This window comes from Pseudorca crassidens, chromosome 11, assembly GCF_039906515.1.
Source record: "Pseudorca crassidens isolate mPseCra1 chromosome 11, mPseCra1.hap1, whole genome shotgun sequence".
NCBI lineage: Eukaryota > Metazoa > Chordata > Mammalia > Artiodactyla > Delphinidae > Pseudorca > Pseudorca crassidens.
In genome coordinates this window covers 43,066,184-43,081,503 of record NC_090306.1, presented here as the reverse complement: position 1 = coordinate 43,081,503, position 15,320 = coordinate 43,066,184, and the positions used below count along the sequence as shown (strand labels likewise).

The window sequence follows — 15,320 nt, the reverse complement described above, 5'->3', positions numbered from 1 at the left end:
GTCAAGGGCAGAGGGTAAGGCAGGATTCAGTCTGGGCTGTGCTTTTAAATAGGGGAGCCTGGGGAACTCAGTCTTCCTCTCCTCTCCCCTCCTCCACTGCCCATTCTATGTCCTGCAGCACACGTCTCTGCCTACATCCCATTCCCAACCACACAACCTCCCTGGGGCCTCCCAGTCTGGCTGCCCAAGGAGCTCTGGGTAAATTGTCCCAGACCCCAGCCTGGGCCCCAGTATTTCCTCTTGAGCCCAGACACTTGGCTTCTGGCCCCAGGAGCTGGCCTAGCTGACCCTAGCTGGCCTTGACCCTACCCAGGTCCCTTCTCGGCCGAATGTTGACAGCTGCAGAGGAAGCAGTAAGGACCTGGTGAGCTGGCAGTTTCATTCCAGAGCGTGGGGAAAGAGCAACAGAACATGAATAAATTCATGGAGCTGGCCCCTCAGCTCCCTGTGAGCTAAGCCTGCTTCCCCCACCATACACACCCGCTACCGCCTGCAGCCCTGCTGGTCACCGAAGCTCACAGCCTGGGCTGGGGATGGGAGGAGAAGGGAAGCTCCGAGAGAAGAGGGCTAGGACCTGACAGGGGCTGAGGTGAGGGGCTCAAAAAGAGGGCCTTGGTTAGTAGGAGAGAGGGGTGGGGAGAAGGGCTGAGCAGAGAGGGCCTTTAGTGAGTGGGTGGCAGGAGAGGGGGGAGGAGGAGGGAGGGGGTGGCAGGACCTGGGGCCGATGAGGCTTGAGGATCGGGTGGTGAGGTCAGTGTGAGCCCTGGCCTGCTCTCCTCTCTGATCCATCCATCATCCAGCCTAGGGGAGCAGATTCGGAATTAGACATGCACGGGCCGACATGGCCCTCAGCCCCCCGAGGAAGACAAATGGCAACAAAGACCTTGAATAAAATTTGTATTTATGGTTGGAGGAGGCCCCACCCCCACTGACTGCCAATCCTTTCTCTCCCAGCCCTTTCAAGCATGTAGGGGCCTCCCTCCACACAGGCCCGTCCTCAGCAACCTCCTTCTTCCTGCACCATTACGGGCTGGGAGGGGCAGGGAAGGAGTACAGGAAACAAGAGATGAGGAAATCATCTTCCACCCAATAATTATGCCCTGATGTGCCCTGTGCTCTCCATTTTACATAATGTACTCTTATACATTACAGTGCTGGCTTACCCTAGTCTCTAACAGATCCTTTGCAGTTGTCCACCTCCAGGGCCTCCGAATACCCCACTTTTGCCAGTCCTGGAACCTCTTCTCCAGGCCTCTGGCCCTGGAGTCCCTGTGAGCAAGAAATTTCTCCCAGAGGGGCGAGACCCTGAGGAAGGATGCAGACCCCTCACAGAGAGGGACCTATCAAAGCTTGTGTTTCCTCTTGGTCACCCGAATGACAGACACAGCCACCCCTCACAGGTGGGTGCCTAGCACTGAAACTGCATTTTAGTTATATTACTTTGCATAACCAATTTCAAATTTCAAATCCCTCCCCCAAACATTTATTATGTGGGGTCCAACTTCTCTGAGTTTCCATCTAACCACAGCCCTTTGTGGAAGGGTGAAGGGGCAGAGATCCTGGGGCTGGACAAGGTCTGGGACCTGGGCAGGGGTGGGACTGGGCTGGGCTGCCAGGGCAAGAGCTGCCTTCTGACTCTTTCTCCCCAGTAAACTCTCTACTCTTCAGTCCTGAGATAAGAAAGATGACATTCATGGGGTTCCACATTTAGGGACTAAGAGGAAGACAAATATAAAACCTCCCTTCAAACAGCCCTCACACATACATACACAAAGGCAATCCACAATCCACAATCCCACTCACCCAGGGACACACAAGGCCAGGGTCCCATGGACACGTCCACACTTGCCAGCACACTGTCACAATGCACAGGCCCAGAGCCTACCACACTGCTCCAAGAAGCGCCCCGCCTCCGCGTCGTCCCCACAGTTGATATGTCACATTGGAGTCCGAACACGGACCTGGGTGTCTCTCTGCAGCGCGCCATTTACATTTCTCTCTCGATCTGTCAACCTGTCTTGGCTCCTGTCTCTCTCTCTCCATCTCTGTCTCTCCTTCTCCCCCTCTGGGGCTGTCATTTAGTCTCTTTTTCAAGCTTTGTCTCTGTCTCTGCGTCTCTATCTGGCTTTGCATCCCTTTGATTTGTCTGTAGCTCCTCTGCTTTCCTGTAGGTTTCCTGCTCGCTTTCCCAGGCTGGTCTGTTTTCTCACTCTCTCTGTTCCCTCACTCTCTCGATTGCTCTGCGGCCCCCTCCGCCAACACTGGGGGTCGAGGGTAGAGGTGCCTGGAGATTTGCCTTTTCCAGTTCAGGCCAACCCGTACCCGTTGAACCCTTTACCATATGTTATTCGGTCACGGGCACTGAGTGGCGAATTTCTATTTTTTTCTAGTCCTTGTTGTTTGCTCGTGGGCTTTTTTCTTTTTTTCTTTTTTCTTTTTTTGAGGGGGGGAGCCGGGGAGGGCTCTTTTTAGCTCTGGAATCCACGTCTGTCTTCTGTGTGTGTGCATCTCCACCGCTTTTTATCCCATCCCCGTTTCTGGCCTCCTCCGGGCTCTGAGAATACCAAACTCAGGGTAGAGGGTGAAAGTAAGGATAGGGTGAGGGCAGTGAATCCCTGCAGAATTGGTTTAGAGCCGGTCAGGAACCGAGAGGCTGGGGGGACGCGGGTGGGGGCCGTGGCCTGCCCCGCCTCCACGCTTCCCTCTCTGGGCGCCAGGGGTCGCTCCGCCCCCGCCCCCCCCCGCCGCGGCCTCTTAGAGCGGCTCCCGCCGCGTCGCGGCTCACACCACCCGCACTGCCGCTCCGGGAGGGAGGGAAGGAAGGTTAGGGACGCAGAGAGGGAGAGCGCTAGCTGGAGAGAGACGCGGGGCCAGGGCTTCAGCAGGGGCTGGGGCCGCGGCTAGGGTAGAAAGGTGGGTCAAGGCTCGCCAAGAGCCAGAGCGCAAACCTGCGAGGAGGTCGCGTCCGGTGGGCGCCACCCGCAGCGCAGAGCCCCGGACGTCCAGAGCGCGGAGAGTAGTCCCAGCTCCGGCCGGGAGCTATCCGTCTGGGTAGCCTGGGACCTAGGCGCCGCCATCCTCGAGAAAGCAGCTGTCCGGAGGGCAGGCATCCTAGATCTGTAAGAAACCAGCCGTCCGAGAAGCCACCGATTTCAGGCGCCTGGGAACGTTAGACTGAACGAGAGGGTAATAGAGGACCACGGACTCTGAACTGTCGGGAGCTGTCCCTGGTCCAAACAACGGGGGGACCTCCGCCTTTACGGAAGGTTTGGGGAACGGCACCACTGAGGCGGGAGCCCACAGGGGCGGGGGGGCCGGGCGCAGCCGTCGGGGGGATCCCGACCCAGGCCCGAGCCCGGTCACCGCCTCTGGCGCCCGCGGAAAGCCCCGGGCCTCCGCCACCATTGCACCCAAGAGTGAGGAGGATCTGCTGGCCCTGGCCGCGTCGCGGCTGAGCCGCCGCAAGAGGGTGGCGGGCGCGGCCGTCGGGGTGGCCATGGTGCTGCTGCTGCTGGTGGCCATTCCGCTGCTAGTGCACAGCTCCCGCGGGCCGGCGCACTACGAGATGCTGGGTCGCTGCCGCATGGTGTGCGACCCCCACGGGCCGCGAGGCCCAGGACCCGACGGCGCGCCCGCCTCCGTACCCCCCTTCCCTCAGGGCGCCAAGGGAGAGGTGGGCCGGCGCGGGAAGGCAGGTCTGCGAGGGCCCCCGGGACCACCAGGTCCCAGAGGACCTCCAGGAGAGCCGGGCAGGCCAGGTCCCCCGGGCCCTCCAGGCCCAGGCCCCGGCGGGGTAGCGCCCCCTGCCGGCTACGTGCCTCGAATTGCCTTCTATGCTGGCCTGCGGCGGCCACACGAAGGTTACGAAGTGCTGCGCTTCGACGACGTGGTGACCAACGTGGGCAACGCTTACGAGGCAGCCAGTGGCAAGTTCACCTGCCCCATGCCAGGTGTCTACTTCTTCGCTTACCATGTGCTTATGCGCGGCGGTGACGGCACCAGCATGTGGGCGGACTTGATGAAGAATGGACAGGTGAGCTGCCCCTCTCCCACCCAGCCCCAGACAAGGTAGCTTTCTAATTCTCCCTGCATTCATTACGCAACCCGAACCTCTTCCCCAAACACCGTCACTAAATCCAAGAAGGCCACATTGCCAAGAACTTAGAAATCGCTTCATTTAGTCCAAAAGGAATTGGGGGGCCAGAGAAAGAAAACGACCTGCCCAGGGTCTTATGGAACATTAGGAATGGTGTCAGAATTAAAACTCAGAGCCTCACACTCCGACTATAGGCAACTATACAGCAAACCACTTTGGTATCTCACCCTGCCTCTTAGCCTCTTTTCACCTGTATTGGGCAGCCCTCCTGGCCTTTGGGTTACCCAGCCACTTGATGGGCAAGTTACCGGAGTCTGGCTCCTTTGACTTAGAATGGAGTCCGGGTATCACGCCGTGGGCAGTTGGTATCTGTTCCCGTATGGGGGTCATTAAGCTTGGATTTTCAAGGAGAAGGTAAAAAAAGAAAGAAAACACTGTCTCATTTTCCAGGCAACTCTATTACTAGTCCCAGGGCCTGAGGTCAATTCTAGAGTGGGCCTTACCCTCAGCTAATACTGAGTCCATAGGCAGAGGTGGAAAATGAGGCAGCACTGGGGCCAGCCAGGCGGCTTGCAGGAACGAATTTGGGAGAAGGGAAGAGGCAAGAACAGATAATGCAGAAGCCTTGGACCCCGGCCTGGTCCCTGCTCCTGTGGTCAGAGTCGGAGTCACTGCTGCCTTAGCTTGGAAGAAAAGTCCCAAAGACTCAGCTCAAGGTCCAGGACACGCTTAGGGGGAGCCAGAGGCCACAGGGGTGGGGCTGGGGAAATGTTCCTGGGCCACGCAAGCCGCAGGGTGTAAGGTTAGGGCTGAGCTGTGACCTCCGAACGCCCCGTGCGCGGTGGGGTGATTTGACCGTGGCGCGTCAGGCCTGCTTATCCCACCTGTCCGAACCCCAGGTCCTGCTACCGCTGCAGCACCCTTCCGCTCCAAGAACCGAAGGCACTACATTGAGGTCTCCCCCCAGCAGGGCCGCCCCAGGAGCCCAGGGAAAGGGAGTGAGAGTGTATGTGTGTAAGACTGTAGCGTGTGTGTGCGTGATTCAAGTGTGTCTGTGGGTGCGGGGTGCGAAGGTGTGAGAGTAGAGCGGTGGCTGCTTGCCTGTGGCACTGAGTAGGTGTGTGTGGTCTGTGCGGCGTGTCTGTGAGGGGCGGAGGGGGGGAGTATGTATCTAGAGTGCGTCGCTTCCCGAGGGGGCGGGGGCCGCGTGGCTCCCACACTGTATTCCGCGGTGCGGGCGCTGCGGCTTTGGGCACGGTAAATAGTGATTAGAATAATGATGAATAATTAATCAGTTAATAACCAGCCCCCTCGGGACAGGAAGAGGGGGCTGGGGAGGGGGCTGGCTGCGACGCTGAGGCGTCGGTGAGGCGACCTACAGCAGCGAGGCCAGAGGGGAAGAGGCACTACCTGTTTGGGCGGAAGGCGACCCCCACGTCGGGGCGCCCGCGGGCACTAGGAGGGACAATCGAGGAGGATTACATCATGGCATCTTCCCACAGCCTGCACCCTTTCTTACACACGCACAGACACACCTGTGCCCTATCTCTGGGGGAAGGGAGCACAAGTTTAGAAGGTCCGAGTGGGTTCAGAATCTTAAAAATTATCCTACAGTCTAATTTTATTTTTTAAATAAGAATAATAGCAAAACCTATATAGCATTTTCTTTGTGCAAAGCGCTGTTTTGTAACACACTTCGCACGTAGTAACTCATTTAATCCTAACAACCTGAGGAGGTAGGTTCTATTACTACCTCCTACCTTATAGCTCAAATTGAGGACCACAGAAAGCGTGAAACTTGCCCGAGTCCCAGCAGCTAGTGAATGGCAGTGCCTGCGAAGCACCTTGTCCTTCCCAAACCCTGCAGCCTGCTACCCTCGCGTCACCTTCACAGGCCCAGCTGCATCTCCTCGGCCGACCCCTCATCACCCCAGCTCCGCACAGGGCATGAGTGGGTTGTTCTGTTCCCCCTCTCTAGGTCCGGGCCAGCGCCATTGCACAGGACGCGGACCAGAACTACGACTATGCCAGCAACAGCGTCATCCTGCACCTGGATGTGGGAGATGAAGTCTTCATCAAGCTGGACGGCGGGAAGGTGCACGGCGGTAACACCAACAAGTACAGCACCTTCTCTGGCTTCATCATCTACCCGGACTGAGTCGGGCCCCATCCCCCGCCACCCCTCCGCTCCCCCCCTCACCCACCTTCAGCTTGCCCCATCCAAGGCGCCACCCCATCCTTTGAGAGACTGGGGGTGGGACGGGCCCTCCCGCTCCCGGAGGTGGCCTTTAATGGGTGGACTCTTGGTGCTCCGGGGTATAACTGAGGGGCTGGGGAGCTGAGGAAACCGGCCGGAGGAGCAGAGCGGCTTGGGAAGGGACCACCAGCATCCGCGCACATGCCTGTGAAAGCCGGGCCAGGAGGGGGGCGCAGGTCGTGGCCCTCTCTTCTCTCGGGAGCTAGGAAACAGGTTCACTAACTGCAGCACAGAGGCACGGAAAGCAGAAAACAGAAGGGAAGCCCTGGCTTTGGGGGAGGGAGAGAACAGAAACAGAAGGAGCCCTTCTAGGCGGGAGGAGACATCAGGGCGGGTAGGCGCTGGTCCTCTGTCATGACAACTTCTCTGCCATCCCCTCCTCCCCTCATCTCCATTTTCAGGCTTCAGGCTCTAGCCTTGGCAGCCTCCCTGTGAACTGGAGGAACCAGGAAATTCTTTCCTAGCATTTAAAACTCATCCTGCAGTCCCCATTTCACCCCCATCGGGGGTTAGGCCCTGGGGCTACAGCTGCTGTTGCCTCTTCCAATAAAGTGAAGTGGGAGAATGTGTGTGCCTCTTAACTCGGTGCACAGAGTGGGGGAGAGTGGCTGACCCTTTCCTCACTCCTCTCAAGGACCCCTACCCTATCACTCTCTGCCAGAGGCAAAGGTTTCATTATTCCTGGCAAGGCCTGCCTCTGGGGAAGCCGAGGAGGGGAGTAGCCCAGGATTTCTACTCTGATACGGGGAAGGGTATCAGCTTCAGGAGAGCTTTGAGGCCTTACACTGTAGGGAGACGCCAACCAGAGGGACACTAGCAAGGGAGGATTCCAGAGGTATGGGTCTGGTGCTTCTGCTGATGCAGGGGGAGAGTTCTAGGGAACTCTAGGCGATGCAGGAGTTGCTGACGGCTCCTGGGAGCGGCCAAGATCTCAGGGAGCAAGGAGAAAAGCAGCTCCCCAAAGGCCCACGTTCGCGCCCCCCCCCAAAAAAAAACACTCACTCATAGTGCTTGCTGGGAGGGTGGGGTGTGCAGGAGTGGGATGACCTGGACAGCTTCTGGGCGAGGGAGCCTGGGGAAGACTGAGAACCCAGGGCTGGCCTCTAAGCTGGAGGACACTGCCACCATGTGGACAATTGAGGAGAAACAGCAGTAGCTGGCCTAAGTAGGACCGGAGGAAAACAGACATTTGGACATTTTAGAAACTTTATTGAAGGACAAAAGGGTGTCAGCCCCCAGTACATGGTGTGGAAAATAAATAAGGGTTAAAAGGAAGGTGCAAGGCAGGACAGGAGTGGGTGGAGGCGTATGCCTCATGACGGAGAGTCCTGTGGGGCAGCAGAACCGACTGGAATAAAACACTAGGGAGAGAGAAGACCTCGTCACAGCCCAGCCGTCCTTGAACTGTAACCAGCTCTTCCCCCTGACCTCGTCACAGCCCAGCCGTCCTTGAACTGTAGCCAGCTCTTCGCCCTGACCTCTGTAAAGGAGCCGAGGATGGCCCCCTGCCCTACTTCCTACTTCCCACAGGCACAGCTGGCTGTGGACCGGAGGCTCACCAGGGCATCCTGCCGTTCGAGCAATGTGGCCACAGGGTTGGTGCAGACCCGGGTGAGGCCTGAGGGAGGGGCTCGGCTGGTGTAGAAGGCACACTCGTCGTCCAGGCGGGCCTCGTGGAAGTGGTGGATGGCGGTCAGACATGCTTTGAGGCGCTGCCTCAGGGCCAGGGTTCGAGGGGCCAGATTGCTGGGGCCTGAGGGCCAAAGGCCACAGAGAGATCAGGGCAGACTCTGGAGTCCTAGACTCCCACCATATACTGCCCTTTCCCACTCCGCGACCAAGGGCCAAGCCAATTAGGAGCACAGGGCTGAAGGTGCAGCCCCCCACTTCTTCCTGTGGGAGAGCCGGACTGGGGCAAGGGAGGTAGGGGAAAGAAAGCGTAGGATCACCTGGTGCAGGGCAGGCCCTGCTCCCAGCGAGAGATGAGGACCTCCTTTGTTCACAACCCCTTCCAACCAACTCCTTACCTGCCTGGCCTGTTGGGGGCTTCAGAGACTGGAGTGAGTGGATAGGGGGGCTGGCACAAAGTGGGCGTTGGGAGGAGAAGGTCAGGCTGGTGGTCGCTGGAGCCCACTGACTGCAGCAGGACCATGGGCTGGACTCTGGACTTCTGGGTTCCAGGGAGCAGGCCTCTGATACCCCAGGCTCTACCCTAGGGGAGGGCTCTGGGAGTCCTGTCTGCCCCTGGGGGCAGGCCTGAAGGGGTCCAGGCTCTCCCAGAGGGCAGGGCTCTGAAGCCTCCTGGGTGGAGGGCTCTGATATCTCAGGCCCCCTCCTATGGTAGGACTCTGGGGGCCCTGGTTCTGCTGGAGGGCAGGGCAGAGCTACCTCGGGCTCTGCTCCAGGGCAGGGCTCTGGTTCCCCACACCCCTCTGGAAGGTAGGGTTTGGGCAACCCAGAGTGCTGTAACATTCCAGGAAGATGAAAAGCCCCAGATTTATTCTCTGGGGCATTCAGAGTTCTAGAAATCTCAGCCAGCAGGGGCTGAAGTTCAACCACATCCAGAGAGGAGCCTCCATGAAGGGGGGCACACTTGCCGTCCACCAGCCCCTCTACCTCCTGTCGCAAAAGCTGTTGCAGGATACTGATGCGCTGTGGGTGGGACAGAGTGTGATGTCAAGAAGTGGGTGCAAGTCTTGTACCCACACTGTCCTATTTCCATGCCCACCCCCACCCCCGCCATTTCTCGCTTTCCCAGCCCCGTCACTGCCCATCGGGCATCAAAGCTGCTGCCCACACCAGCCCACCTGCAGCTTCAGCTCCTGGAGGTTGGGGGTTCTACTGGGGTGGGGTCCATAAGGAGTTGACACGGGTGGCTTCCCAGGACCCTCCTGCAACCTTATGCCACTCTCCTGGTCAAATAACCGGACTGCAATCTGCTCCTGCCACATGGGAGGAGAGGGGCCACGTGAGGAAGCCAGGCTGGAGTAGGAAGAAGACTAGTTTGAGTCTTCAAACTAGTGAGGAAGGGATCAGGGCCTTAACTGAGTGGCCCTAGACCTGGATTAGGAGGGGCAGCAGAGAAGCAGGGAGAGTTGGAGAGTTAGGCAGCTTTTCCAGAGAGCCCACTTGCTTCAAAACTGCTGGGCCTCAGGCCAACGGGACAGAGCGAGGAAGCTCAGCATGGGAAGGTACTTACCCAGGGCAGGGCAGATACTTACCCAGGGCAGGGCAGGCTCTTCGGGGCAAGGCTGAGGGGAGAGGCCACTCAACCACTGGGCCTGGGACAGAAGTGAGATGCCATGACTTTCCCTGTACCCATCCATCCCCTTCCTCCTCCAGCCCTGGCCTAAGCCAGCTACCTCCCCTGCCCTCTCTCACCTGCCGAGCTCTGGGGGCCGATGGAAGGGGTGTGAACTGGGTTTTGGGGCGGATGGCGAGACACCGCAACACTGAATATGAGGTCTGGGGAGAGATGGGTGTGGTTGGGCAGGGACAAAACCGAGACCTCACAGTGATCCCAACCCCCAGGAGTTGTGGATACAAACTGGAGCTGAGGGGCCAGGGGAAGGCACACGCTGAGCCCGTCCAAAGGGTGATGGCCGGGTGATGGCAGGTGGTATCACTTGGCCAGGGGAGGGCATCAGGCAGGAGTCACGGCCGTCCTGTGGAGAACAAGGTGGAAGAGTGATCCCTCCCGCTTGGCATTGCTCTTTCTTGTCCTCACTTGAGCAGCCAGTGTGATTCTTTTGAGATCTAATCAAGTCATGTCCCTCCCTTGTTCATCCCCCCTCCCCATGGCTTTGCACTCATTCCAAGTAATAGTCAAGATCTTACGCTGTTTTATAAATCCTTACCCAACCTGATTCTGTCATTGCTCTAACCTCTCACTTCCTTTCCTTCTTACTCTGCTTCAGCCTCGCTTTTTTGCTGATCCTTAAACACACCAGGTACATGCCATCTTTGCATCTGCAGTTCTTGTGGCCTGGAACGTTCTTCCCCAGATTATCTGCATGGCTCACTCCCTCAACTCTTTCTGCTCTTCACTTAGCCGCACCTCAGTGAGATTCCCCTGACCGATCTACCTGAAACTACAGTACCAATCACCCCCTTCCACTTCTCCTTCCCTTTCAGTGCCTTACTTTCTTTTTTTTAAACAGATAACTTAGCACCATCTGACCTACTATATATTTTACGCGTGTGTTTATTTTTTGTCTCCCCCTTCTAGAATGTGAACTTATTTCCTACTGTATATCCAGAACCTAGAACATTGCTTGGCACACAGTAGCTGTTCAATAAACCCTTGTGGAGTGAAAGAATGAACTCTCAGATCTGTCTTACTCTCAGCACTGATCTGATGGTGATACAAATGTATACCAGACTGTGACCTCTCACTCGCAGGCCCCGGACACCTGGTAAACAGAGGCCAGTACCACTCTGGAGAGGGCCTTGGGTCCATCTAGGGCAAACCAGGACCCAGTTAACATGCTGAGATCCAGGCTGGGACTGCCTGGCTCTACCCACAATCCTCAGTGCCGCTGCTGCTGGGGAATCCCCCCCTGCATCTCCTCTGTGCCCTTCCCCCAGCACAGAGGAGGAAGGTCCCAGCTCACCTTGGTGTGTGTTGTCTCTCGGGTTTCTTTTAATGGTACTCGCTGAGCCAGACCGAGGGGGCCCCCTCCTCTTTCATCTGAGTGAGTGACAACTTCATATTCTCCTTCAGGGAGAGAGGAAGCTAGGAGGAGACAGGAAATTTGCTGCAGTGTCTGGAACACACATCAAAGTCTGGCACAGGGCCCTGCAACCCTAGTCGGAGGTTGCAACCTCCGACTAGGGTATGCCAGTTTGACAGCCCCCACTGCACCATCAGGGGTGGGGACCCATCCAGCATCCCTTTGCAGGCCAGCACTATTTCAGTAGTAAATCATTAATCTGAATACCCTGAGTGGGCTAGGGGTGCGGTGATGGCTCTTAGGGGCTGAGGACCGAACAGTGAGTGGAAGGTAAACCCTACAGGAAGCGGCAGAGAGAGGGTAGAGACGGGGACCACCTCCTCCGACACAAGTGCAACTGGGCCAACCTCTGGCCTATCAAGAAGATCTCTTCCTCTCTGTCTCCTTCTGATCTGGGCTTCCCGCCACAGCCTGCTGAGCTTTCTCTTGTTTGGCTCCCTACAAGCAGCTCCCCTGTCCCTGTTGTCTCCCCATGGCCAGACACACTCACCAGGCTTGACAAGGGTCTCCAGAAGCAATCCTGAGGCCTGGCTCACTGAAGTCCTGATGGCGATAAGGACAGCAGCTAGCAGTCACTGAGTACCAAGTACGAGCTGGGCCCTGTGCTAAGTGCTTTTCAAACATCATCTCATTTAATTCTCACGATAACCTCAAATGATAATATAAACATTATCCTCATTTGACAGATTAGAGAAACTGAAGTGGGAATTCCCTGGCAGTCCAGTGGTTAGGACTCTGCGCTCTCACTGCCAAGCGCCCGGGTTCAATCCCTGGTTGGGGAACTAAGATCCCACAATCCACGCAGTGGCGCAGCCAGAAAAAAAAAAAAAAGAAAAGAAAAGAAACTGGAGCTCGGAGGGTAAGGCAAGCTTGCACAAATCATAAGTACTAAGAGTCAGAAATCAAACCCAAATCCCATTTACTGCCACGGTCTGTGCTCTGGCCACGAAACAAAAGAGATGGTACCTCTCAGTTCTGTCCCCTCCTTGTCCCACAGCCTGATGAAACTGATGTCATATTGAGGCCTGGCTGTGAAGGCCTGACCCCTATTGCAAGGGCTCACCCTGAGCACTCACAGATTTCCCCCTTCCGCCCTGGGCTGCTGGGAAGTCCTAAAGCTACCGGAAGGCCCCAGCTCTGAGGGACCCCTGTATCAGACACTGAATCATTCTTTTCCAGATGACCCTCTCCTCACTTGCTGTTGCCACCTGTCTCTCTTCTTAGCTCCTGGAAACCGGGAGGAGCAGAGGGGTGAGAGGAAGGTCCTGAAGGTGGAATCTGAGCCATAGGAGCAAGAGAAAAAACAGAGTCAGAGGTAGGCCTCAAACCTTCAGGCTTCACCAACAACCCCATCGGCCTCCATACCAACCCTCTGGCTCATCATGAGGTACCTTCCCTCCTAAGGCCCAGCTCTGTCCTTGGAAGGAGTTCCCAGAAGCACTGAGTATCAGCCCCTCAAGGGCACTCACCAGAGCCTCTAGCCTCTGGGGACACAAGGTCCGGCCTCGAGGTCCTGGTCCCTCCAGCCTGGAGAAGCAGGAAGCCCTGGCAGGGTCCAGTCGGTGGGTGGGGGTTCTGGGAGCCAAGTATGCAGAGGCCCGGGCATCCTAGGACCCCAAGAGAGGCTATCAGTACAGGCTCAGGATTCCCTCATCAGCCTACTCCAGCCTGATCTCCTCCTATCCTGGCTCATTACCTGGCGCCTCCGGATGGTGCCTCCCTGGTTCCCTCGAACCAGTACTCTCTGAGCCAGACTGGGCTGGCGCCCCAGGCGACAGCTCTTCACCCCCTCACCTGACAGGATGGTGGCCAGGGCTGCAGGGTCAGCCACAAACTCTATGGTCCCTGGAGCCCCTGCAAGGGAAGAGGAGAAGGAAAGGTGAGAAGGAACAGGAAGCGGGGAGGCTGAGGGGTCAGGGAGCCCAGCAGAGTCACCTTGAGGTGTAAGAGTGAGCCGAAGAGACTCATATAACTGAACTCAGCTCACCAAACATTCATAGGACTTTGCTCTGTGTAAGACACTATTCTAGGCACTGACACCCTGAGACAAATAAGACAAAGCCCCCATACTCAGGAAAGCTATCATCAAACTATAGAGAGGTAACAGACTCAAGTCCAAGTATGGACATGTTATAAAAGAAGTACAGCAAAGCATGCGAACACAGAGCAATTGATTACGACTGGGAGAGGCGGAAAAGGCTTTAGAAGAGATGACGCTTTGCTGAAGAAAGCAAAGGGCTTCTAAGAGCAAAGAGCTTTCTAGCAGCAGGGACTAGGAATTATAGTAAGCAGGAGACCCGGGAATGCAAAGCCCCCAAACCCCACTGCCACCAGCCAATTCTCCTACCCAGCCAAAGAAACTGTCTTCAAGCCTCCAACAGGTACCTGTCTGGAGAGGGGGCCTAGGTCCCACATTTTGTCTCCCAGGGCTAGGCCTGAGCTCCTCCAAGGGGTTCCGAAGCTGAGTACTCCCCACCAATCTCTCCGATTGCTCTGTTTGATGTGTGACTTTCGGCCTGGGGCCTGCTGAGTCAACGAGAGGGCGCTGACTACTGAGCTTCTGCACCAATCTCTGAGGGAAGGGAGAACAAAAAGCTGGGGCTCAGCGTTGGGGTGCGTTGCTGGTGTGTGCTGCGTCCTTGTAGCTACTGTCTTCACCCCCCACAACCCCTCTTACCCTTGGATCTTGGTTCTCCTGGTCCAGGGCGCTGGGTTTGACTGTGGGGAGAGGCGGGCGTCTCTGAGAGCGAACGGGAATCTTGCTGGGGGTAGGAGATACACCCCGGAGGAGAGGATCCTTCGTGGCTTGGAGGGTAGTCATGACGACTACAACTGAGACGGAGAAGAAGGCAGGATCAGGGATCAAAGGTCAGCCAGCTCGGGGCTTCGGTCCTGACATCCCTGATACTCCCACCTCCACCCAAATCCATGCGCCCAGAGGACCCGGCGCCTGCAAGGCCTCTTTTCTGGGGGTCTCCTCCTAACCCTCTGAGCCTATTCTTTAGCCCCAGGACCCCAAACTGCTTCTCCTCCCTACGAGCCCCCGAAGCCCTCATTCCCTCCAAGATCCCGGTGCCGCACCTCCCCCGGAACCCCTCAGCGTCGCCCTCACTTGCTTCGCTTTTTCCCCGGACTCTCTCGGTTTCTGCTGCAGATACTTCCCCAGTTTGTAAAATACGCCAAGCTCCTGATTGGCTTGTCTGCGCTCCTGCGGAGGCGTGTGTCACAGGATTCAGCTGTCCAATCCGCAGGCTTCGGAGGCGAGGCCAAAAGAAGAACTAGTCGTCGAGCCGCTTTCTGGCCAGGAAAAAAACTGACCCGACTCAACCAGCCAATCCGAGAGCGGAGCGCGGGGTGGAAGAAGAAGAAGGAGACCTTTCTGAGGCCGGCGAAGGCGTGGGCTCGGAGTCTGAGAGACAACGGGCGCTGGGTACTCTCGCGAGGTCTCGGGACTGGTGCGGGACGGTGCAGTCTCGCGGCATTGTGGGAAGGGCTGGTGTCCTGAATGAGGCTAACTGACGGTGTTGGAGGCTGGCCCGAACCGCTCACCCGACTCTGATCAGAGTTCGGCGTCAAGCTGTGGGGACTCCGCTCCAGACACATTGTAGGAAACGACCGTACGTTGTGCCTAGGCCGAGGAACTGCCTCCAAACGGGCGGAGAGGGCTGGAAAAAATTGAACTGAGGCTAACAATAACAAAAATAAAAAGAAACAATCACTTTTTTCACTCCACCTTTACGAATGGTGAGGTGTCTCCATTTCACAGATAAGAAAACAAGGCTCAAAACAGTGTCATTGGAACTCAACACCACAGGCCTGGAGGACCGTTGGCAGGCAGGGGTGTGAAAATGAGGGAACCTAGAACACTGGTTAGAATGGAAGGGGTTAACCTCTAATGGGAAATGGGCGATGGTTTCAAGCGTACAGGACTCTGGTAGATTCTCTCCCTGACTTGTGCTTCCTATTATACAAGCCCTCCCCTTCCAATTTCTCCTTCACACCTTTTCATTACCTTTGGATTTCATTTACCTTCTTCCTCTTCATTATCTCCACCCTAATCTCACCTAGAGGATTGCAAAACCTCCCACCCTCCATTCCCTCTTGCTTTCCACAATAATCCATTCACCATATAGCAGCTAGAGTAATCTTTCCAAAATGCAAATCTGGTCATGTTACCACTGTGCCTTGACCTCTCCCCACTCATACTCCCCATCTTGTACCACTTTCCGCCTTG

General features: G+C 56.8%; 2 protein-coding genes across 2 annotated transcripts; one reads left to right on the top strand and one right to left on the bottom strand.

Moving 5' to 3' along the window:
• Positions 1-1,993: 1,993 nt before the first annotated feature.
• C1QL4 (complement C1q like 4) lies at positions 1,994-7,552 on the top strand. The gene is made up of 2 exons (XM_067696419.1): positions 1,994-4,033; positions 6,075-7,552. The coding sequence occupies exons 1-2, from the start codon at positions 3,497-3,499 to the stop codon at positions 6,252-6,254; spliced, it is 717 nt and encodes a 238-aa protein (XP_067552520.1). The 5' UTR covers positions 1,994-3,496; the 3' UTR covers positions 6,255-7,552.
• On the bottom strand, positions 7,542-14,559 carry TROAP (trophinin associated protein). Its single transcript, XM_067696418.1, has 15 exons — positions 14,203-14,559; positions 13,764-13,918; positions 13,472-13,658; positions 12,783-12,940; positions 12,556-12,693; positions 12,282-12,364; positions 11,577-11,629; positions 10,967-11,088; positions 9,902-10,018; positions 9,735-9,818; positions 9,575-9,634; positions 9,161-9,295; positions 8,381-9,005; positions 7,913-8,106; positions 7,542-7,714 (listed from the first exon to the last, which is right to left on the bottom strand). The coding sequence occupies exons 2-15, from the start codon at positions 13,905-13,907 to the stop codon at positions 7,667-7,669; spliced, it is 2,148 nt and encodes a 715-aa protein (XP_067552519.1). The 5' UTR covers positions 13,908-13,918; positions 14,203-14,559; the 3' UTR covers positions 7,542-7,666.
• Between the last annotated feature and the right edge of the window lie 761 nt (positions 14,560-15,320).